At 36.6% G+C, this 26,103-nt stretch overlaps 1 protein-coding gene across 6 annotated transcripts in view; it reads right to left on the bottom strand.

Moving 5' to 3' along the window:
• YTHDC1 (YTH N6-methyladenosine RNA binding protein C1) overlaps positions 1–20,578 on the bottom strand; it is a 35,711-nt gene extending 15,133 nt beyond the window's left edge. For 2 of the 6 annotated variants that reach the window (XM_049630561.1, XM_049630562.1), the window contains exons 1-10: positions 20,154–20,578; positions 15,459–15,494; positions 10,836–10,937; positions 9,884–10,212; positions 9,333–9,762; positions 5,035–5,124; positions 4,517–4,570; positions 3,864–3,958; positions 2,266–2,374; positions 2,070–2,187 (exon numbers count right to left, since the gene is read on the bottom strand). In XM_049630561.1, the coding sequence (XP_049486518.1) occupies positions 2,070–2,187; positions 2,266–2,374; positions 3,864–3,958; positions 4,517–4,570; positions 5,035–5,124; positions 9,333–9,762; positions 9,884–10,212; positions 10,836–10,937; positions 15,459–15,494; positions 20,154–20,181 (1,391 nt within the window). In that variant the 5' untranslated portion in view covers positions 20,182–20,578. The remainder of the gene's footprint in view (positions 1–2,069; positions 2,188–2,265; positions 2,375–3,863; positions 3,959–4,516; positions 4,571–5,034; positions 5,125–9,332; positions 9,763–9,883; positions 10,213–10,835; positions 10,938–15,458; positions 15,495–20,153) is intronic. The other 4 variants (XM_049630563.1, XM_049630565.1, XM_049630564.1 and 1 more) reach the window with 3 other exon arrangements.
• Between the last annotated feature and the right edge of the window lie 5,525 nt (positions 20,579–26,103).

Genomic DNA, 26,103 nt, shown 5'->3' with positions numbered 1-26,103 from the left:
ATTTGTTTTTTCCATGTTGTCACATGGATAATTACTTCTGTGTATTACATTTAAGTGACAAACCATAATTCACTTAACCAGTTTCCTATATGGAAGAATTTAGATTGCTTCCAATTTTTCCCTATAGAAAGTAATGATGGGATGAGAAGTAATGATGATATATTTTTATGCAGTTTTGCTACTCTATCAACAATCAACCTAATATACTATTTTCACTGTATTATTGCTTACGTAAGTTCACAGTTCTTCACTTTCCCATACATAAAAGTTTAACTCCTTTGGCTGGCCCACATTACTGTTCATCTCTATCTTTTATCATCTGTTTCATTAAAAAAAAAAAAAAAAAAGGACTCCCTATCCCACTCACATACCTTCCCCTCCCCCCCCACCGCTTTCCCATCTCCTAAGCCCCATGGCTTCTGCTTGTGTTTCCATGCTCTTCCTAGTCTGCCTTCCAGACCAGATATGAATAGCATTTTTCATTCTTATCCAATTCTTCCAGCCTCATCAAAATCCAACACCTAAGCTAATTTCAACTTATAAAAAATACATATGGTCTGTTTCAAGTAATATTTTTTTACTGAAATTAATTTTATAGGCAATAGATGTGTACATGCCATATAAAGTTCACTCAAATACTTAGTTTTTTATGTTAAAATAACTTTCTAGGCTCAAGATGTAGCCGCTCCTGCTGGATGTGTCATGTCAGCAAACAGAAGCTTAGATCTAACTTTTGTGTCCCTGTATGTGCTCAGCTTGACCAGAAATGCAGTATATCCAATCAGCCAATCCCCAAACACCAAGCCACCTTTAGTCTGGGCTTTCTCACCCCAAATGAGGTTGACAACGTAGCCCTAGGCAATAAGACATTTTCTATTTGTCTCTCTCTTGTTATTTATCCTATAAAAGCTTTCTGGGATGCCTGGGTGGCTCAGTTAAGTGTCCAACTTTGGCTCAAGTCATACATGATCTCAAGATTCTTCAGTTTGAGCTCTGCATGGGGCTCTCTGCTGACAGCTCAGAGCCTGGAGCCTGCTTCAGATTCTATATCTCTCCCTCTCTCTGCCCCTCCTCTGCTTGCACTCTGCCTCTCTCTCAAAAATAAACATAAAAAAAAATTAAAAGCTTTCTGCCTTCTGCCCCATTTTGCAGCTCTCCACAGGAGAGTGTCCATTTCATGAAGTGTTAAAGTTTGTATCACCTAAATTTACTTCTTTTATCATTTTCTTTTTTTTTTTTTTTAATTTTTTTAAACGTTTATTTATTTTTGAGACAGAGAGAGACAAAGCATGAACGGGGAGGGTCAGAGAGAGGGAGACACAGAATCTGAAACAGGCTCCAGGCTCTGAGCTGTCAGCACAGAGCCTGATGCGGGGCTCGAACTCACGGACCGCGAGATCATGACCTGAGCCGAAGTCGGCCGCTTAACTGACTGAGCCACCCAGGCGCCCCTCTTTTATCATTTTCTAACAATGCATATTCAGTAAGAACATAACAATAGTTGTAATAACTCAGTTATTTCTAATAAACATATTTAAATCTTAATTACCATTTTCAAAATATAATACCAACTAAACATGTTTTGCTATTTCCTTAAGAAAAAGTACTTGTTCACAACTAAATTAGTTACCTCCAAAATATGAGCCAAGTTAAACAGTGGCTATTTTCCTATACCAGTTACTAAATGACATGTTAAATCACTAAAATCACATAGATCTATCCAGGTAACATTCCAAGCAATTGTCTAATTCATGACAAACTTACTGCTATATTACTAATATAGAGTACAAATAAACTACATAAAACTCCTGACTACATAAACCTTTGCCTTTACATCCTATAGGAAATATAAAGACAGTGAACAAGATAAGCAAAACGTATTGATGTTTAACTTTACTTTAACACTTAATTTTTTTGGATCCAAATCAGCCTAGGAATGAGTCTGAAAAGAGAGTATAATCATCAGAGAGAATAAATTAAAGCTAAAAAACTGTGGAGTTTTAACATTACTCCCAATTGGCAGCCATTTAGTGCAGATTTAATTATCTACACTATAATGTATAATTTACCTGCAAATCCAGTCAATTTTAAAAACTCCTCCCAACATTTTAGCATTCATTCCTGCTGGAAGCACCCAATGTATAGGAGATCCTCCATGATGTGACTCTGAAGAAAGTCTTGCAAATCCTAAGGGGATCAAATCACAATAAATAGGTGCCTAATATAAATGATGTTTTTATATATCCAAATTATTTCTATCCTTACCTTGAAATTTTCCACTCTCTCTGACAGAAAATATTAAGATAACACTCCTTGCAGATCTGAATGCAGCATTTAATTTCTTCTCATTTACTGGCAGCGTGGACCAAACACCCTACACAAATAACATAAAGATCACAGACTGAAATTAATGCAAATCTTTCACCACTGCAATTATATCTGCAAAAGATCAAGGCTACTGATACTGCTGTATTTTAAATTTAAGTAAGCTATAATTAAGAAAGGTCTTACTTATCAGCTGTCAAAATAATGTGCTAATTTATTAAAAACTCAAGAAAAATATGGAGAAAATTCCCAACCTTAACAAAATCATTAAAGATTTTGGGGGAAGGATGTCAAATCTTATGATATAGAATTCTACATAATAGAAACAATCACCTAGAATTATTTTAATTATCACAATGATTTACTGTGGGTAAAAACATGTCTGAAGGTGAATCACAGCATGTACATTTTTCTCCTTAAACTACTTAATCAAAATAATTAAAAATACTATATTGGTAAATTATAACTGGAAAATTTCTGTCTGGTTTCTAGCATTTCTCATTTTTCCTATTTAAGTTCAAATTTTTAGGCATTAATAGTTTGACTAAAAAAAGCCTCCGTTGTACACAGAGCAAGAACAAAGCTACTAATTTCTAAAGCATTTTAATCTATTACTTGTTCGTGAAAAGATCAAAAGAAATAGCATGGTAAGGTAAGGCAGAAGCTCTAATTCAGTCAGTCTAGTCTTACAAACTAGATCTCATTCACACTAAGTGCTTAATTACTTCTGCCTAAATTCACTCTAGCAGAGAAACAGAATAAACTTCCACGGGATAGCTATTTGGTATATTATTCCACCTAGTTTGATGGATAATGACAAATATAAGACAGTAATACCGACAAAATATGGTTTGAAAAATTATTAATTTTCTAAAAATCAGTAGAGGCTATAATGATTCATTTTAAATCAAGAAAAGGAAAATTTTGTAACGGTGTAACAAATATAGGTATTTTAAAAGAAAATTCATATCTTACAACATCCTAACAGCAACTAGACATATCCTTTTTGTAAAGCCTTGCTTGGGTGGGCCTTTTAGCTAACTCTTTCTCTTTTCTTCTAAATCCAAGTGATACAAAATAAATAAATAAAATAAGTCCAAGTGATGTCACTTCTAAAAATAAAAGAAACTCCCCATAAAAGAATGATTTCTTTTCAACAACATCAAGGTGTAAAACCAGCATCAATATAAAACAAAAAATGGTTGTAGAAACTTTTAAAACGTTACTTCAGTACGTTAGCATTTGAATACAGAAACACAAAAATCCAAAAAAATACTTTTACAGTACAAAGTATAAAACATACATAATTCTTCAATATCAAATATTCTGACTTCTAAAATCACCTTCAGACTGAAAAGAAAACTCAAATTACTATTAGGTCGCTTACATGGCCACAAAGCAGACCTTAAGTGGCAAGTGGGCTGTGGATCTTTAAAGCTCTAATGAAAATCACAGTATACCACTTAAGATACTCAAGTCTACCTTCACACTTAAAATTTTCAAAACTGGGATAGTTTCAACAGAACTGATGCTAATACCTTAGCTTTGGCAAGAGACACATTCTCATGGTTGTTACTCTTTATGAGAAAAAATCTTGCATCCTGTAGTACATATTTGAGTTTACTGGTTTGATCTGAAAAAAAGAAACCCAAACTGATTAACCAGAAGCCATTATCACAGACGTGTAAGCTGTACTAACTGAAATTAGCCCTCTACAACCCAGCTAAACTTTTAAAATTCATAATCACCCATTCAACCTGGAAAGCTAAGCCACAACACATAATAGAGCAAAGCTAAGAAAAGACACCAGCATTCTGCAAGAAGTTAAACCTAATCTAGTGATGTTCCGATATATCAGATTCATATTTAAGTATGAAAATGGTTACAAATTTTATAGATTTCTTTTCCAAAATCACTCATTTAAAGACAATTATGCTATTAAAAACATATATACTATCCACGGTGTCCAAAACTATAAAATATCCTGAGATTTTTGTTACTGTTCTAAAAGGTATGCAGTAAGAAGTAAATGTGGAGCTGTCTCTATGTAAAACTACATCACTAATTTTTTCTTTAATGCAATATATCAGAACATTACTACATTAAAACCAACTATTAATGGAGAACTAATAAGGCAAAATAATGACTTTATGCAGCATGCAATGAAAACAATTTCAAATTTAAATGATACCTTTTCGGACAGCACGAACGGAAGATGATAATTTCTCATGCTTCTTTTCTGAACCTGTATTTAGCCAAAGTACATTTGTTCAGATTGAGCTTTAATAGAGATAAGACAAAATTTCTACAGTCTTGTCACATAAAGTTCTCATTCAAGACAAATTATTCTTCCTGGCGCACCCACACACACAAAAAAATACTTCTCAATGTGTACGAGTGTTTTGTTTTTTGGGTTGTTTGGATTTTTTAAAAATATATTTGAACAGTTTCCCACTCAGAAAACTAGTCACTGAATCATCATCTTCCAAGAAAAAAAAAAAGTGAAATTCCACTTAAGCAGTAACAGAACAGGATTAAAATAATAAGAAAAAGCTTAGTTTTCTCTAGAATTATTACACTGAACATGCCAAAAATCAATACTAATGAACATCAACAAGTTCACACTAAACTACAGCCTCCACACTTTCTACAGCAAATTACATCAGAATCAGTCAGATATGACCACAAATGAAAGTAAAATGAGGATACCTGCATAGGACTCTGATGCAGAGCTTCCACTTCTATCAAAAACAATTGGAGAGATGCCTCTAGCTCTCTTCCTTTCCTTCTTTTTCTCATCTAAAAAGAATTCAAATGAGATTTTTAAAAACATTACAAGACAGGTACTCAAACAAGAACGTATCACGTGCCTGGTTTCTGCACAATCTCTAATAGTCATTGCTAATCTCTCCCCTGATCCCTCAATTTCCTCAGAAGGTGTTCCATTTCAAAGGTTTGTTCAAACAGAAACATGTTTCTCCCACCAACTTAAATTAAAAACACATGGCCATAACTGAGAATGACTTATCCTATATATAAAGGTAGTCCTTTGAATAAAGTTTTCCAAGAGGGGGAGGAAATCTGCAAATACAACTTTTGTTTCAGTAAAATATACTGTTTCTTTCTACATATGAGGTACCACTGTTCCAAGTCTCTCTCTAAAAAGTATACTATCATTCTTCATTACAATTCCAACTCTGATTCTTAGGTGTCTGATGAGCCCTAGAACCCAAAGCTTTTCAATGTAAAAAAAATTAATAATAATACACTAGAGTAAGTTGGTGATTGCTTTTCTGGTTGCCACTGCTTGCTCATGTGTCTTCGAGTTCATTCTTCTTGTCCACTTCCTTCTTGGATTACTGGTCTTTTCTTCAAATTCAATTTAAAGTTTATTCCAAAAATCTTACTGATAGCCTATGTATTTCTACTAAAAAGCTAGGAATCTTCAGTGGATCCAAAAAGTTTACATTACCGGTCAGTTAAGAACCATTTTAAGTTTAATTTGGAACTTCATTAAGCTTAAAAACAAAGACCTAAAATGGATTAGGCTCTCCTGTCTCTGTTTATTGGTATTTTAATTATACCATTATAAGCTCTTTTAATTTCCAGCTAGGAAATAAGAAGGAATAAATATGAAGAGAAAATGCACAAATTTATTAGTATAAAAACAGCAGAAAAATGATCAATGATCCCGCATAAAATTTTATATTATAGAATGACTAAAAAGAGTTACCTACTTAAAAAGATTTAGCTAAATTATCTCCTTAATCCTCATAACAAACTCATGCAATACTTAAAGCCATTATTCTCATTTATTGAAAAGGAAACAGAAAAGAGGAGTGGTTAAGCAACATGGCCAGGGTCCCAGTTTCTGGGTACAGAACCTAGTTCAAATGCAAGTCCTCTTGAAGCCCTGAGCTCTCTTCTTAGGAGCAAACAGAAAAAGTATTTTACTACTGAATGGGGCTTCCAGATCTAACTAGTCTGGAGATGGAAAATCCCAAAGACATTCTAAATTCCTTTTCTTTTAGTTTAAGCATCTTTCCCTTTTTTTATGTTCTGCGGCCTCTCCAAATAGACATAACAATAAGCTTGTGAGTGAGGCTGGTTTTCCTACTGGAGCGCTGAAAGAGAAGAGCAAAGCAGCACATATAAGCACAATTACAAAGCCAAGCCCATTTAAAGCTAGCATCCCTCAGGGGCATAATGGTATCTCAAATAACCAGCTATAGATAAAAGCATTTGTTTCCAGGCTTGCCTGCTTTAAATGATACCCAACTTTCAAAAGTTTTAAGAATCCTTTCCCTCAGGGCAAACTAGAAGACTGCAACTGAACAGACTGAAGCTTTTTAGTATAAAATGGATGAAAATCTCACCCAAATAGATGAGAGTCAGGAGGTTCAAATCCTAAATCCCTCTCATACATGTCTGTTTTGTTCACTGACTACACATTCCTACATAGTGCCTGGCACTCAGCAGAAACCCAATTCGGTGACTCAATGAATAGGAAATTCACAGAGATTAAAAGTAAAACCTTGTTAAATTTTTATTTAAAAATTCTAGCATGTTTTATCATTTTTTTCTCTTTGAGTATGTAGGAGTCTAATGAGCATTATGAACTGATCACTAATGATAATACACCTTTTGCTGCTGCTTAAAAACAATACTTTATGGTTCAATCTCACTAACATGATACAGGAAAAAAGAAACAAGAGAAGCAGAGTTAAGACCCTGCCCAACTGTTACTTTTTTTTAAGAGAAAGCTTCTAAACTTTTAAAATAAATACCATTAGAAATAACTCCCACTGCTCTTAAGAGTTTATGATCGCCTCTTCCAACTATTATTTTCAGATCAAAAGAACAATGAAAGTCATCTAACAAATAAACCTTTAATGACCACCAAATGTCACTTTTATAAAGAAGTTACCAAAGATTCTGAGAAAAAAATAAGGTAAAATAAACTAGAATCTAGAAAATTCATGACACAGAAACTAAACTGTGATCCCCCATGTTTAAAAATAGACATCTCCTAATTACGGAGTTCCAAATCCACCCCCATTTTTCTTTCACACATTATGATGAGAAAGTACTCCATGATAAAGAATAACTTCCTGCCCACAATACAGTCTCTGAAACATGTCCCACATAAGGGATCTTCCAAAGACAATAGTTTCCTTTAATAAGGAAAGTAAGAATTCCAGGTATCTCTTTTATAATAATAAATCTCTTCTATAAATAGTTTTGATATCAAGATTCATGAAACTATTGGTTACCACTGAATTTGAAATGTCTTATCCACAAAAATATGAAGTATTATTAAGCACCTTGATACAGTATCAGCATCTAAGAGCTTATTAAAACTGCAGACTGTTTCAAGTCCTACCCAATTTAAATAAGTCACCTTTGTTTGACTTAAATTTAAGACATACAAGAAATATTGTTCATAACATGGATACCAAAGATGGCTATAATAAAATATCCTCTACCCCCCAGATGTTTCTTACAGTCGTCACAATAAATGAACAAACATTCATTCGTATTGTCAATGCACTTTTTGTTTTCCATCCATTATTATAAATTACAAAAAATACATCATCTCATCAGTTTGCAAAAAGTATAACGGGAGAATAGAATTAAAGATTCTACAAAATATGGGGCCCCTGGGTGGCTCAGTGGGTTAAGTGTTTGACTTCAGCTCAGGTCATGACCTCACAGTTCGTGAGTTTGAGCCCAGAGTTGGGCTCTGTGCTAACAGCTTAGAGCCTGGAGAGCCTGCTTCAGATTCTGTACCTCCCTCTCTCTGCTCCTCCCCCACTCACACTCTAAGTCTCCAAAAAATAAATAAACCTTAAAAAACAAAACAAAAAAAAAGATTCTGCAAATTTTTATATCAAACTTAACTACCCATCAATTCAGTTTAACTCTTTAAATCTCTTAAAATCCTGTCTAAACTCTGAAACCTAGAACTCCAGTGAGCAAAAGGTTGAAAGCACTTCAGTTGCCAATCACTAGAAAATAGCTGGCCATTTGCTCTATCACCTATACAATTTTAAGAATGTGACTTACTAACAATGTACTATCAAAATGATAAAACTCTATTAATAATGAAATTGTAACTATTGTGTAATAACAAAAGAATAGAATTGTTCTTATATTCCAAAGTTTAGTTCATTTAGTATATATAGCAGATCTGGCTGCATTTTGACATAAGACAGTCATGACAGTATGTGTAACCATCATATAATGGCAAGGGTTCTTTGAAGTACCCTGACCTCTCCTTGTTGTACTCTGAATTTTCCCCCAAAAGATGGTCCCCTCTTAGCCTCATGACTGCAACTACCTACCATTCCTATATTTACATCTCATTGATCAGACAGGGATAAAGTGGTAGGACATGTAGTATTGAAGGAATAACCCAAGACAACTCTTAACCAATCTCCCCACAAGAATCTTACACTCTTATTTTCCACCTCTTGTACTTTTACACCAGCCTTTGGGAGATCCTGCAAGTCTGTCAATCCACAGGTATGGAATTGGAAAAACAGTGTGTGTTCCCAAGAGAAAAAGAAAGTTGTTTTGATTTCTATTGCCAAATGATAGAAATCTACAGGCATCAGACATAGAAATACTGTAATGCCAACCAGACAGGTTCCATGTCAGTATCAAGTAGATCAGGTATCAGTGTTTAAACAAACTGCTGACCGGTATGAAAACCTAAGAATTTATAACCTTAAAACCTGAAATACAACATTTCCATTGAGAAACAATCAGACTTGCGTTCATTTAGAATACAATATGAAGTTGGGAAACACATTTACTAAGATATGTAAACCTTACTCAAATGTATTTCTAATACTCAAAGGCATATAATTGTAAAAAAATCATGAGACAGTCTTATTAACATCCCACATCTCAAAATATTTTATAATTCAATTTAAGTATGTTCAAAAATAAAATCAGGTCAATTTTTTTTCTTAAGAGAAACTTATACATACAAAGAGTAGTACCTGATCCATCTGTGCCTGAACCAGATCTGACAGATCCATCTGTGAAGGAAACGGATTCAGAATCAGAGTCGCTAGCTTCACTTCGAGTGTCATAATCATTTCCCTCTTCCTTCTGGTCTCTCTCATCCTGTTCATATTCTTCTTCTTCCTCCTCCTCCTCCTCTTCTTCCTCCTCCTCTTCCTCCTCCTCCTCCTCCTCCTCTTCTCCATCTTCGTCCACTTCTTCATCTTCCTCCGCATCTTCTTCTACCTCTTCATCTTCTTCCACATCTTCCACCCCTTCCTCCTCATTCTCAGTGTTGTTGCCTTGCTCATCAGAAGAACCACTGCTGCCAGTCTCATGGTCAGAGCCATATTCTTCAGAGTTAACTTCTTCCTTAGAAGATTGGCTGGATCTGCTTGCACGTCTATCCACTTCAAGCCCAATTCTCTGATGTTTAAAGAAAAAGGGAATCAGCAGTCATATAACAGATAAAGTCAGACTGAATAAATAGTTCTAATGCCTCAAAAAGAATTGTTTTCTGTTTTATATCTGCAATAACATTTACTACCTCAGAACCATCTGGTGTAGGGGATTTGGTCCTCCTTTCGGGATCCCTTTTCCGGAGACAAGTTTTTTCAGGCTGACTCTTATAAGGTTCTCTAGAAGCACTGCTTGACAAACGAATCTTCCGATCAGCTTCTAGACGCTTGCTTCTTTCAGATCTTTGATATTCCTCATTTTTATACTCTGCAACTGACTTTCCCTTGGTACTAACTATTCTTTTGTTATTGCTGACAGATGAGCTCAGTGGCTTAGAAATCAACTGTCTTGAATGAAGAGAAGGCTTTTGCCGCTTGATGTCAGTAGATTCCATTCGGTCACTTTTTCTTTTTGATCCTTAAAAATACAATTTAAAGAACACATGTAAGTGTTTTATGTCTTCTACTTATTTCACGAAAGATTAACAGAGAATATGTATCAGAGAGAAAAAAGAGCTCTTATCTTTAAAATGTCTTCTGAAATATTTTTACTGCAAAGTTAATCACAAAGAAACCATAGTTTGCAAATACTGGAATAAATTCATGTATTTGAGAAATTTCACACGTTTGAAAAGAAATAGATTACTTTTATTCATATTGAATTGGGTACCACAGTTTGTTATGATTGGACACTTTTGGTGTTAACTGACCCCAGGAACAAGAGCAAAAGCAAAGTCACTTTCTTAATAAATTAAATCTCTATTTAAACTTTTTAGGGACACCGGGGCAGCTCAGTTGGGTAAGCATCTGACTCTTGATTTTGGCTCAGGGCACAATCTCACAATTCATGAGTCTGAGACCATGTCGGGCTCTGAGCAGACAACACTGAGCCTGCTTGGATCCTTCTCTCTTCCTCTCTCTCTCTCTCTGCACCTCCCCAGCTCACTCCCTCCCTCTCTCTCAAAATAAATAAAACATTTTTTAAAAATTTTAATAAAAAAATAACCTTATTTTAACAAAAAAATTTAAAATATTACATACCCTTTTTCTCGTTTTTATCTTGTTCACTCTCTGGATTATACAGTTCATCATCCTGTTCTGGTACTTCAGTCAAAATGTCATCTAGAACATTAAGTTCTCCATCTGAAAGCAGGAAATTAAAAATAGGGAAAAATCATTACCATTAAGCATTTATCTTTGGCTATGTTGGGTCTACGTAAATATGGAAACATAACCGTCAAAGATCTTTTATTTCAGGATCAAGACACGACAGTAATTCTATAAAACCGTACAAGATAAAGGACATGATACAGAACTCTGGACTACAAAGCCAGGAGTAGTGTATACCCACTCCATAGGGTATGAAAGGACATAGTGGAGTATAAGAGAAAACGTTAAAAACTTCTATATCTGTACTTCAACCTCTAATTTCTCATTTTTGTAAATGCTTTAAAATGTGCATAAAAAATTAGAACAGAAATACTTGTGTGTAACATAAACACACACCTACCAAGGATGGTGAGTACTCCTCACAACCTACTTATTGATTACCAAGAAAAAAATAATTTTACAGTGGAGAAACCTGGCAGATTCTAACTTAACCAAGTAATCAAAATTAACATCACCAGCAGTATGTCAAATCAGTATTACAGACTTGGCATGATGCACTAAGAATAAAACAATTCTGTGATATTCCCATCCAAAATGCAAACTCTGGGGGTGTCTGGGTGGCTCAGTCGGTTAAGTATCCGACTTCGACTCAGGTCACAATCTTGAGGTCCATGGGTTTTGAGCTGCGCATCGGGCTCTGTGCAGACAGCTCAGAGCCTAGATCCTGCGTCTCCCTCTCTTTCTGCCCCTCCCCCCTCACGCTCTTTCTCTCTCAAAAAAAAAAAAAATTAAATTAAAAAAATGCAGAAAAATGCAAACTCTGAACCTATACTTAAGGAAACATCAAACTGAAACAAAGGGTCATGAAATAATACCAACCCGCTAATACCAATCCACTAAGAAACTACTCCAGATTAAAAGACTTAGGAGACACAATAACTGAACAAGGCACACGACTGGGAAACTAGTGAAATTTAAATAAGGTCTGTAGAGTATGGTACCACTCTGTTAATTTCCTGATTTTGATACTACTATATAGTTAAATTAAAGAAAATCCTATTTCTTAGGAAATACACACTCAAGTATTAGGGACGAAGAAGCACCATGTCTAAAACTGGCAAACAGTTCAGGAAAAAAGTGTGTCTGCATATGCATATATCCACATATATACACAGAAAGAAGAGAGAATGAATTCAAGAAAAACGATGTGGTAAAAAGTTAACATTTGTGGAATATAATTGAAAGATAAAGAAAATTTTTGTACTATTCATTTATCTATTCTGTCCAAAATATGTCAAAATAACATTAAAAGTAAAAAAAAGTATTGATGTGCTACACAATCAAAAACGTTTGAAACTGCTGGTATCAACTCTGAAAAGTGTAACTTGTTCAGTCAAGAGAACTACTGACTACAATTAACATACTGAATGATCATGAAAACCTACAACTCAGTTTTGTCACTGCATCCCCACGTATACAACAGGACAAAGTTCTAAGAAATACATGTAAATATTTACTACCTTAAATTGATTTTTTTAAATAATACACTAAAATTAATGGTAAATGCTTTGAACACTTAAGTATTCTGGTGTCAAAAATATCTTTCCAAATTCAAGGTGTGGTAAAGAGAAATGTGAACTCATAAACGTTGATGGGTTAGGACAATTACATTTATGGTTCAAGCCAAAAAGCAAAGCCCATTCAAAAGTATAGCAAGCATGGAGCCACCTGGATGGCTCAATTGGTTAAGCGTCCAACTTCCTCTCAGGTCATAATCTCACAGCTCGAGCCCCACATCGGGCTCTCTGTCAGCACAGATCCCGCCCTTTGGATCCTCTGTCCCCTTCTCTCTCTGTCCCTCCCCCGCATACATGTGTGTGCACACACACTCTCTCTAAAATAAACATTTTTTTTAATTAAAAAAAAAAGTATAGCTAGGGTTACTTTTTTATATATATAGCAAGGGTTATTAACCTGATATGAGGTCTATAAACAATTAAATCAGACTAAAATATCTCCAAAGGGAGACAGAAATCAGTGACTAAAGAGTACTAAAACACAATGTAGGCATGATAGGAAAGTAAGCAAGGTTACTTACATAGGATACAGGAAAAAGTAACATCTCAGTATTTGGAGTCAAACACAGTTTCTGTGTAAGAACATCAAAAGTGACACTGCCTGGAATGGCATAGCAATTCCTTTCTTTGGGTGGTTAAGAGTATTCTTTACTGTTTTTCTAAAATATATACATCATATGAATTTTTATTTACTTCTAGCTCTCTGATCAGTAAAACACTGGATCCAACAGATGTTCACAGAATTAACTATATTTCTGAACAACAATTATCACAACGAAATAAGCAATTAAGTAAACATAGTGCTACACATCTTTTCATGAAATCACTAATTCCATTAGTAGAAAGAACAACCCAAAAGCCTGAACATTCACCTTAAATTATATACTTTACATGTGCTAAACCTAACACAGAATGAACTGTACAGGTTAATTTAAATCAATATAAATTTCAGGCATGAAATTAGATCATGGTTTCCCTATTAAAAAAAAGGTCATTATTGTTTTAAAAAGCCTTAACAAATAAGTGTATTAATCAAATGTAGAGACTGGTTGCAGTTTTAAAAAGCAGCTACAGGGGCACCTGTGTGGCTCAGTCAGTTGAGCATCCCGCCTCGGCTCAGATCACGAACTCACAGACTGTGAGTTCAAGCCCCGCATCGGGCTCTGTGCTGACAGCTCAGAGCCTGGAGCCTGCCTCTGATTCTGTGTCTCCCTCTCTCTCTGCCCCTCCCCTGCTCATGCTGTCTCTCTCTGTCTCAAAAAATAAATAAAAACATTAAAAAAAATTTTTTTAAAAAGTAGCTACAAATTTTTAACACAACAAATATTAACCAATGCTTCCTTTTTTTTCCTTTTAACATTTTACCACTTTCACATATATCCTATATACATAAATGAATCACCTAAGGTATGTTTTATCATCCATTACTTCACAGATAAAGAAAAGGAAGCTCAAAAGTGCCAGGTGACCAAATTCACTTGTCTAGAAACAGTTGGGGGTACAAGCCTACAGTTCAGGTTTTCTAAAATCTATAGTTAAATTAGAAGGGAAGTAGTAGTAAAATCTTTAAACAAAGTATAAGGGCACAAAAAAATGCAAAATATTATTAAAAAGTAATGTGCACTAGATTAATTTCAATTAATGCACCAGAAAGCCCTGTATGAGTGACACTGTAACATCTTGAAATTTACTTTAGGATCAAACACTACATTCTCACTTGATGGTCTACAAATTTTTATGTATTATACTCCGTGACATCAATAATCTGTGGTTTTATCACAGTATTGGCAAACTAAGGCCTGCAGAACAAATTCAGCCTATGGCTTGCTTTTTTTAACGAGTAAGGTAAAAATAAGAATGGTTTCTGCATCTTAAAGGTTGTGTTTTAAAAGGGGGGGGGGGGACAGACACACACACAAAAAAATGTGACAAACCCTTCTGTGGCCCACAAAGCCTAAAATGTCATTTACTATATGACCCTTTACAAAATGTTTGCCAACCCCTAACATAAATGACATTTTTTTTATGTTTTTTTGAGAGAGAGAGAGAGAGAGAGAGAGCACGCGTGAGCGCACATGAGGAAGGGCAGAGGAAAAGGGAGAGAGAGAATCCCAAGCAGACCCCATGCTGTCAGCACAGAGCCCAACACAGGGTTTGAGCTCTCAAACCATGAGTTCATGACCTAAGCCAAAACCAAGAGTCGGACGCTTAACTGACTGAGCCACACAGGCGTCCCTAAAATGAACTAATTATAAAGAAAATGAAGATTATTTAAATATTCTCAAACTACTACTGCTGAATACTAATCATCACTGGCATATCCTTTTTGGAAAAAAAAATAGTTATAACATAAAATAACACCCACTAGTTCTCTAGCATGACCTTTAAACTACCTTAACAAATTTAATTTTTATTTTAATTTTTTAAATAAACCTTTAATAAAGAGTTTTAAATCACTCTTTGCCCTAAAATTATACACTAATATACTGTATAAATATTCATATACATTCAATTCCATCATAGTAGCTTGACAGCACCCAACCTAAGAATATTAATACTAAAATGAACAAAGGTTAGTAAATGTCATTAAGAGTTCCATGAACATACAATTCATATACTACAAAAATAACCCTAGTATATACTTCTATGAGATAAAGCACTTCACATTGTTTTTGGAAAAATCTACATAAAGAATACGGTATTTTTTTAAAGCTATTTTAAAAACTCAAAAACTGTTCAAGGTTTCTCAACAGAATGAATTTTGTCACAATGAATTAGCTCAAATGAAACAAAATTACTCATTAAACAGTATTTCTATTTACAGCTAAAACTCAAATCCATCCAAAGTTATACCCTAACAACTTGCATGAATCTAGCTCTTGGACACTGTTTTGAAAACTTTAAGGATTTAATATAAAAATCCAGACCTTGCATTTTTTGAACGGACTATTTGGTCATTAGGGATCCAGATTCTCACCTGAAAGCAACCAGCTGGAGCAGTCCTGATAGTCTTCTGTTAAGACAGAGAGGTAGTAACATGTCAAGGCTTTGCAAGAGACAATCTGGGTTTATGCCGGATGAATACGTGCATTTACAAATACTGCTTGCACACAGACCGTGCTTGCTCTTTTCCTTTTGTTTAACCTAATACCTACCATTAACTATTAAAGAAGTACTTTATCTGCTGGACCCTAGTATGCATAAAAGCCTGCAACTCATGAATAACAATGTCAAATAACTGCAAATAAACTTAATATGCATGATACTTTGTGAAAGAGTAGAAACAGTAAGGAGGACAATCCTACTCAACTCTAGTTGATTAACTGCCTTGACAAAATTCAAGCACCATGTTGTCAGATCTTCCAAATTTTCAAGGATTCCCAAACTCAGATTTTCATGTGGACTTAAATGATGGACTTAAACATTGTCTCAAAAACAACACAAAGCGGCTTGCTGCTAGCTTGACTCCTCTGTGGAAGTGCAATCATCTGTGAATGTTTTGCATTCACAATATATGATGTATATGAACCTCATTATCATCACTGGTGCAAGCTAGCACAATCTTAGTTACCGTCACAAACTATTACCAAACTGAGTTTTCCAGGGATATAGGAGGCAAAAGAAAATAAAAACAATCATTGTTTTAAAGCCTGTTCAAAAATTTTCAAGATGTTAGGACTAACAAAACTTTTTTATTGTTTTATTGGGGGATTTTTTTTAAGTTTATTTATTTTGAGAGTGCGTGAGTGAGGATGTGCATGAGTGAGTCCACGCAGGCGTGCATGGGTTAGGGATAGAGAGAGGGAGACGGAGAATCCCAAGCAAGCTCCACGTTGTCACACAGAGCCCACTGAAAGAGATCAGGACCCAAGCCGAAATCAAGAACCAGAAACCCAACCGACAAAGCCACCCAGACACCCCAGTTTGTTTTACATAATCATGGGAAAATGGAAATCTAACTGGCTTTCAAAGTACTTTAACCACCAGAAGGTTAGGTATATAACAAGAATTCCAGAATGCAGCCCACAGAATTGAAGTGACATAACAAAAATCTCACAACTATGCATACAAATGTAGTGCTCTTTCCATTATACCAGAATTACACTTTAATCTTGCAATTCCTGGCCCAGGAAGGCCACAAGCCTTAACTCCAGGGATATCAGTGTAGAAAATTAACCTTTATCTGAGAAAGCAGCCCATTGTTTTGGACCTGGAAACTTCTGGGTCAGGAGATACAAAGTGCTATTTATTTGAGGGTCGGGAACAAAGACCTAGAGTATTTAAAGAAAACTGGCCAGTGCACTTTTTGTTTTACATCACAGAACAGCGAAGTACATTATATCTTTTAATTCATTTAATATAGTTTTAGTCGGCTTTGACAATGAAGCAAAATTTCCTGGAACCTACCTTTCTGTTACATTTTACATTAGACCAGTCTCAGTTACTTTGTCATTCAAAACTGTCATTCCTCTAAATGAAGTGGAGAGACTTGCATTTCCCATCACATCCAAATTTTCTGCTCTAAGCATAATAAGCATACAATCTGAAGTTTAAGGAGAGTATTTTAAAATTTTTTATCCTATTTCTATTTGGGTAAAACAAATACACTGGGTTATCAAATACATACTCTATGCTTTCTAAAGCCCTAACTAAAGTGAACCAAGAAAGTCAATCTTTTTCTAAGGACTCACTTATAGAGAGGGCTGAAGTATGTTCATAAAATATGTGTATGTATATATAACTGTGTGTACATATTTATGTGCTCTTGCCTGTGTGACTGTGTGTATACATACACAATTTAAACTGACAAAATCCTTAGCTTTGGATAGCAGAGGCAAATGTCTCATGGTCAGTTATGAACCAAGTCCAACCTTGCAAGTCATTTCTTCAAGGCACTGAGTCATGATTACTGTACGTCAGGAACCTGGTGAGTAAGACAGACATACTCTTAGCCCTCATGGAGCTTTCCATTCAGTAATGTAGAAAAACATGTTACTTATGAAAGTGGTAAATCACTTTCCACATTTTGGATAAACTTTTACACTGTTTTTCGGAGAGAACTTCGTAAGACCTTAAGAAATAAAATGCATACAAGGTATTTAAAATAGAAAAGATCTGTATTCCTCATAAAGTATTAGTATCATTCAAATCTATTTTTTGGACAAATAATCACCACAGGAATCAGCGGGAGTTGGCAATTTGTCCAGTTATATAGGCTTCAGGTTCTAAATATGGGTATTATAGAAGTATAATAGAAGTTAATGTCTATTTGTTACATAGCCAATGTAGAAAGCCCAATAATCCCAACGACTCTATAATGAAGTCTTTTAACTGTTCTGTGACCAACAGCAAACGTCTGTAATTTAAATTCATTTCTCATCAAGATTTTACATCATTCATGAAATCATTTAAGGCCTGTGAGGAGTCTAAGATTCTTAGAGGGCTTAAGTTTATAATTTCATAATGTTTTGCATAAGGTAACTACTGACAAATACTTCATTTCCCACTTTTTTTGCAGAAGTATAAGGAAGAGTGAATTAGGTATTCTAATTCTGGCTATTTTTCTGGCTGTGTAACAATGATAAATAAAGTTAAGAGAGACACCCTGGAACTCAGTTTCTTTATTTGCAAAATGAATTATTCTGGAAATCTTCCCATTACAAAATTAAATAAGCAATTCCAATAGGTTTTATATTTGCTAGCTTTCCCACTAGAGACCATCTTTGAGCTAATCTATAAAGACAAGCACTAATATCAAAGATTTAAGAGATATAAACTCCACTATGGGAATTAACTTTTTTAAAAAACTACAAAAATGTGAGTTCTTTCAAAAGTTGGATGACTACCCTAAGTATTGCTAATAGGTGGCATTACATGTTCTTAAGAACTTTCATCACTAAATCCATCTCTAAAACAATTTTTAAAACATCACCTACTTTCAGGGCGCCTGGGTGGCTCAGTTGGTTAAGTGTCCAACTCTTGATTTTGGCTCAGGTCATGAGTTCGTGAGCTACATGGGCACTTTGGGCTCTGCGTTGAATGACAGCGCAAAGCCTGTTTGGGATTCTCTCTCTCTCTCTCTCTCTCTCTCTCTCTCTTTCTCTCTCAAAATAAATAAACTTAAAAATTACTCTTCTTCCAAAATGCACTTTACTGTATCTACTCTATTACTAATTTAACTGTGTTCATTTTAACAATGAATTCTTGAGAAGTACGGACTTTTACTCATTTTGTATTTGGTTTACCTTACCCATCACAACCAGCACTCACTCCAACACAGAGCTCACAGATTACATTCTGATGCAATCAAATGTCGACTGAATGAATTCTTATTGAAATGATCTATTGTAATAACTAAATTTACTACTAATTAAAAGCAGTCCCTTTTTTGTCACTAACACCTTGCAACCCGACCTTCACATTCTTTTCGTGCTTCTCAAAGGGGTGCATTTTTTAAGACTTAGGTCAAACTAAGACAACCTAATCACTGAATTGGTTTAAGATAGCCCCAATTCCTTAAACATACTTCCACACACTCCAGGCTCCAAGCTTGTCCCTATCCTAGAGCAGTTTAATGAAGCATGAAGACTCCTCTTTCTCTTAAGGAGAAAAACTAAAGAGATCGTGGGCCTAACGCAACTTGACTCTAGAATCCATTCAACAAATCCCCACCCCAAGTTGGTTGGCCACCCTGAAGAGGAGATCTGTGAGGTATATACAGGGCAGCAGCAGCACCATATTTTTGTTAACTATAACCTTCCCAAAACTATCATGATAATCTTACGGTTAGAAAAGACCCTAAAAGCAGCATCTAAACTAGACCACTCTCCAGACAGGTATTGATCCAGGATATACATAAACATCTGTAGCACTTGGGAGGTCGGTTTTTCAAAAGACATGACATCCCTTTCTACCAACATCGGTTTTTCCCATATTTACTGTAACTGTATTACTCCTTCAGCTCTCTATAAATTACACCCATTTGTTCCTGGTTGTACCTTCTGGGAGCTAACACAACGTGTTTCTATCAAAATAGTGGCTAGGATTTTTTTTTTTTTTTTTTGCCATGTCTAAGTCATATAATTATTGCTTCAAACATCATGTTTTCCAAAATAAGTGTTCGAGGAACCAGAGGGGCAATTCTTGCCACTTTGCCTATTTAACAGGAAGAGCCACAAATTACTTGTAGATATTTCTCGAGATAACTAATCCACCTGTACCACTTCTTAAAAATGCTCACTTACTAGACTACCAGCTTTGGCCGTGGCATTAAGGATTTTCGAAATTTTGCCTAAAAGAAAGGGTCGTTCTGAAAATACGCATTACACCCGCATAATCCTACCAGGAAATAAACCCAAGGGCCTGCCACTAAGAACAGGCCCTCTCAGCCGCGCCCAGGACTGCAGAACGGAAAAAGAAGAGAATTAGGATCAAAACACACAAAAAAACAAAACAAAAAAACCCAGGAGAGATGAAGTGCTAGGTGGTTCGGAGATCGAGGACGCAAGAGCAGGCCTAGTCTCTTCCAGCGGGTCCAAGTGTCTCGGTTGGGACGGATCGGCTCCGCGCGGGGCAGGCTAACCTCCCCAACCCCCACCCCGCAACGACAACCACGGCTCCATCGACCGACTCCCGAGTGTCGCCTCCGCCCATCACCTTTCTCCGCACTAACCTTTCTCCTCCCGGCTGTCGGCCGCCATTGCTCCCCTCCTGTTTCCGCTGCTGCTGCTGCTGCTGCCGCCGCCGCCGCCGCCGCCGCCGCTTCGACGCGACCCGCGCGGGCGCCGCAGCCGCGGCAGCCGTAGCACGGGCACGTCCGTCAGTCCGTCCGCTGGGCTGCGCGCTTCGCACCTTGGCCTCTACCGCTCACCTTTCTCAACTCACCCTTTTTCTCCTTGCTTCTTCCCTTTCTCCCTTTTCTCCTTTCACTCCAGCCTCTGGCGCCCTAGGCCCGGCCTTCCCGTTGGGGCTTGGGTACGGGAGGGGGTAGGGGGAGGGAAGGGAAACAGATGGCGACGGCGGGCGGCGCTAAAATGGAGCCTGCTTCCTGCTTGAAACAATCCCGCTCCCGAAATGCCCTGCGCTGTTTACGCTTCGTTCCTCCCTGGGACCGTCACAGTGCGGAGAGGGGCGGGAGAAACGCGGGGTGGGCAAGGGAAACGTGATAACGTAAGCACGTCGCTTCGTCTCCCACAGCCCGGATGTCCACGGATTGAGTCTTTTCAGCGATTAGATCGCCGAAATTACGGTTTATTGAGCACCCCGTAGCGATGCGTACACCCTGGTGGCGCTGTTTTCTCACCTGAAAAGCCTACTGACGGACCTTCCCGAGGACAAAAGATGCTTCTGATTGTTACGCGGATCTCCTAATTCTGGAAATCGGAGACTTAGGATAAATCTGGGCGGGTCCCTTTGCCGCCGCCACTTTGTATTCTTAGTGCCAAATAGGCTTTCATAGTTGGTGCCCTAGGGTTAGCCAAAGGCAGCGCAGGATGCGACCCGCTCACTTGTCACAAAAGCCTACTAGTTTTGCTGTTAATTGGGGAAATTAATTCTATTGTACTTTAGTATAGCTTTGTAATTCATGTAATAACATTTGATTTAGGTATTTATTGAGGCGCTGGGGTACACAGTTGATTTAAACAGAGTATTGAGAAATTGAAACTACTGAAGTGACCAAAAATTACTCAACTACATAATGTGGTAAAATCTGCAAGGAAACTTGCATAAAGTTCATGGTCCAAAGGACTGAAAATGTCATTTTGCTTTACTGCTCGGTAACTGAGTTTACGCGGGAAGGAAATTTGGCAGGGAAAAGAAAGTGACATTGTTATATAAAAACAAATAGAATGTTCAAAGACAAATAATCTAGAGTCTTGGCTCTTGATGGCCATTGTAACAAATTGAGAAAAGTCAATGGGAAGAATTTAAAGAGGGCTTGTAGAAAGAAAACGAAAGAAAAACAGTAAATATAAAACTCAGCTCTGTATCATCAGATGCATAGGAATCAAGGGTAAACAGGACAGTATTTCTGCCTTTAAGGAATTTTCAGTATAATATATGGAAGAAATAAGTTAGCAAGAAATTACACTCTAACGATAATTGCTGAAAATTGTGTGTTCCTACTGTGCACCAGGTATTGTTCTGAGAATTTGACCTACACAATCTGATTTCATCTTCCAAAACCCCAATTAGATTATATTACCTTATTTTACATACAGGGAAAGTGAAGTAAGAAATTGAAGTGTCCAAGGTCACCAGTAGTAGTAATTAATATGGCTCAAGTTCAGGAGATTTACCTCCAGCCCTCCAATTGATAATACTCCCTCAAGTAAACTCAGAATGTTACTGTAACCTTCAGGGGCATGTTACTCAGACTGGTGGGGGTGCAGAATAGAGTCAAGGAAAGCTTCCTGGAGAAGGAATTAAGCCTACTTGAAAACTAAAAGACTATTAATAGTCTAGGTGAGGAGAGAAAGGGCAAAGGTGATAAAAGGATGTTTTTCAGGAAAAAAAGGTCCTGCGTAACAGAGCTACCAATGGTTTGGTTCAGGTTGATATTAAATAGGTAAGAAAAGGCTGAATCAAGAAAAGTGTTATAGGGGTGCCTGTGTGATTCCATCAGTTAAGCATCGGACTCTTGATTTCAGCTCAGGTCATGATCTTGTGGTTTGTGAATTCAAGCCCTGCATCAGGCTCTGCACTGACAGTGCGGAGTCTGCTTGGGATTCTCTCTTCTCTCCAATCTCTCTCTCTCTCTCTCTCTGTCTCTCTCTGTCTGTCTGTCTCTCTCTCTCTCTCTCTCTCCGTCCCTCCCCCATTCTCATGTGCTCTCTCTTTATAAATAAATAAATAAATAAATAAATAATATAATGTCCTACTCAATTATTAATTCAGTCAACTAGTATTCATTAAAATGCTACTCAGTCCCAAATATTGTTACAGGCTCTGGGATTAAGAAATATATTTAGTATAAAATCTTGTTTCTCTCTTCAAGAAGTTGAACTCTACATTCTAGTTAGGGAGACAAAGCATAAGTAAACAAATTAAAAAATGTGATGAATTCTATGCAAGAAACAAGTAAGAGGCTATTATGGTGAAGCCAGCTTGGGGAGGAGAGCTTTCTATGAGAAAAACTAGAAAGGCCATTGTGAGGAGTTGAAGTTGAAACTGATACCTAGTAAGAGGTGGAGGTAAGAGGTCTTCCAGGCAGAGAACAGCACATACAAAGGCTCTGAGGGAGAAAGAAGCCATGTTATGGTCAAGGATCCAAAGAAAACACCAATGAGCTGGAGTCCAGATAATGGATAACAAGAAGACAAGTGACTGAGATATTGTTTGAGGGACAGGCCACATCTTAGGAGTAAAAGCCTAATCAGGACCTAGCCTAAAACAAAAGCAGTACAAGATTTGAGAAGAGAGAATTTCGAGGTTGAGCCCACGAGAGGGTGGGAATGAAAACACCTCAGGCTTTCTAAAAATTCACACCTGCAAAATGTAAAACCACGCATACACAATTTCAAAGTGATCAACACTTTCAGAGGAAGACCATAAAATCTAGGGTCTCTGAGACATATTTTTCACAATATTCAACATTAAATCAGGCCAAGTCTAGGTCCTATAACGCAGGTTACAAATTGGTGCTTGCTGATCTAAGACTTTCCTTGAACCAACACAGTGTTTGTATGGTTTTGTTGAAGTGTAATGCTTTCAATCAGACACTTTTCAATTAGACATGACCTCCACCACCACTCTCAGTTGCCTTACCCCTGTCCAATATTACTGATTGAAGTGTCTATGTATCAAGTGTGTGGACTCAGGGGCGGGGTGGAGGGGGATGGAGGCAGTTTGATTCTTTTGCTCTGGGTAGGTTATATAGAGTGAGGAGTAATGGAGACTCAGTCCCAAGTCTTAAAGAATATGGATCTAGAGACGGCAAATGTACAATATGAACCTGCGACATCTTGCTATACCAGAAAGCAGTAATCAAAGAATTCTAGGATCCTGTCAAAATGACTCAGAAGAGTTGCTAACTAAAGTGGCTCCCACTGGCCAATAGGCCAATGGCCAAGTATGAGCCATTTTGAGCATAGGTAAAGATAAAACTGCATTGAAATATGTTTCAATCCATAAATTCCCTAATAGTTCCAAAAAACCCCTCAGTCCTCTTCAGATAATGCTAGGGAACAAGTTCATTATTTTGAAAACTGGTAAACAAAGAGAAATCTTCATAGATCTTGTTTCCAATTAGAACTGTATCTTGGGGTTACCAATCAAATAATTGATGAAGGAAAGTTTCTCTGTGGAAGAATTACAGCTAATACATGGCCAGAGTGAAAAATCACAGAACTAGGACGTTAGAATTTTACAACCATTAATGAAGTACAGATCAAGGCAATGATTATTAAAGGATACTAATTTACATAACAAAGACAATCGGATCTTATGTGCCTCTTGATGGAAACACATTATCTATGAAATAATCTTGCCAAAAAACAAAACCCAGGAGAATGTCTGTCAGCATTTTTCAACCAGGGATGATTCTGCCCCCATGGGATATTTGGCAATTTTTGAAAAAATTATGGTTGTCACAACAGAGGTGTGACACGCTATTAGTGTGTAATGGGTAGAGGCCGAGGATGCTGTTAAACATCCTATAAGGCTCACAAACCTATAAAACTCCCACACACACCCCTACCCACTAACAAAGAACTATCTTACCCAAATGCCAATAGTGCTCATGCTGAAAAATCATGCTCCAGAGAATAGGCAAAGCACAGGTGAATATTTTAAGCCATCCCATGCAAATACCATTAGCAATAAGAAACTCTACAGGAGTGGAGCGCCTGGGTGGCTCAGTTGGTTGAGCGACCGACTTCGGCTCAGGTCATGATCTCAGGATCCATGAGTTTGAGCCCCGTGTCCAGCTCTGTGCTGACAGCTCAGAGCCTGGAGCCTGTTTCGGATTCTGTGTCTCCCTCTCTCTGACCCTCCCCCGTTCATTCTCTGTATCAAAAATAAATAAGCGTTAAAAAAAAAATTAAAAAAAAAAAAGAAACTCTACAGGAGTATTATAAGAAATGTTAAAAATATAAAACAATTATAATTCATGAATGTTATAGGTTGAATTGTGTCCCCCAAAATAATATTTTGAAGATCTAACCTGAAGTACCTCAGAATGCAAACTTATTTTGATATAGGGTTGTTTCATATGTAATTCATTAAAATAAGGTAATAGTAAAGTGGAATGTGCCCTTAACCCAATATGACTGGTGTTCATATAAAAGGAAAAGAGACACTGTAATAGAGACACACAAGGAAACATGTGACAACAGAGACAGAGATTGGGTGATGCAGCCAAGGAACTTCAAGGGTAACAGGCAAAAACCAGAAGCTATGAGCCAAAGAATGATTCTCCCCTACAGGTTTCAGAAGGAGCATAAATAACCCTGTCCACTCCTGGATTCAGACTTCTAGCCTCCAGATCTGTGAGAATAAATTTCTATTGTCTTAAGCCACCCAGTTTCTCATACTTTATTACAGCAGCTCTATGAAACTAATACCTTGGACCTTATTTAGGGACTAATTTGAATACATGAGTACACACACATACATATACTCACATGTACCTATCAACAAGCTTTGAAAACTTTGAATTATAATTTTAAAAACTTGCTGTTAATTTTTTTAGCTATAATAAGTTATGTTGAAAAAACACTTCTTTCAATTTCATGACACATACTAAAATATTTGCAGATGAAATGATACGGTATCTAGAATTTGCTACAAAATACACTATATAAGATCAGGGGTTATAGATGGGGGTCATATATAAAACAAGTCTGCTCATGGGCTGAAGATGGGTGATGGACAGACATACTCTCCTCTCTACTTTTTAAAAAATATATTTGAGATTTTCTGTAATAATTTTAAAGAAAGAGCAAGAGAAACAGCCAAAAAAATTGAGGTTATATCAAAATGCCATTTTCCCTAATCCATAATTATCCTATCAGAGCTAAATAGTAATTGAAAATAATCTTCACTTATGCCTTGTATGTTTGTCTTTTTATAAAATAACACAATCAAGAAGTTTAGCATAACAGAACACAATATTAGCAGGAGAGCTAAAAACATTCAGTAACAAGATGAATAAGTTCAGGGAATCTAATATACAGGATGGTGATTATAGTTAATAGTACTTTATTGCAGGGGCACCTGGATGGCTCAGTCGGTTAAGCAACTCTCTTGATTTCAGCTTAGGCCATGATCTCATGGTTTGTGAGTTTGAGCCCCGAGTCAGGCTCTGTGCCTGCTTGGGATTCTCTCTCTCCCTCTCATAAGCATGCACTCTCCCCCCACTCATAAGCATGCACTCTCTTACTCACTCTCTTTCAAAATCAACAAATATTTTAAAAAAAAGTACTTTATTGTACACTTGAAATTTGCTAAGAGACTTGATCTTAAGTTTTCTTACCACACCCAAACAAACAAACACAGCATAACTGTGTGACGTGATGGATGTGTCTATATTAACTTGATTATGATAACCATTTATAATATATATGTATATCCCATTGTACACCTTAAGTATATACAAGTTTTATTTGTCAATTATACTTCAA

The sequence above is a fragment of the Panthera uncia genome, chromosome B1 (assembly GCF_023721935.1).
Source record: "Panthera uncia isolate 11264 chromosome B1, Puncia_PCG_1.0, whole genome shotgun sequence".
NCBI classification, from domain to species: Eukaryota; Metazoa; Chordata; class Mammalia; order Carnivora; family Felidae; genus Panthera; species Panthera uncia.
Note: the sequence above shows the minus strand (reverse complement) of the source record. Positions and strands in the feature narration are given on the sequence as shown.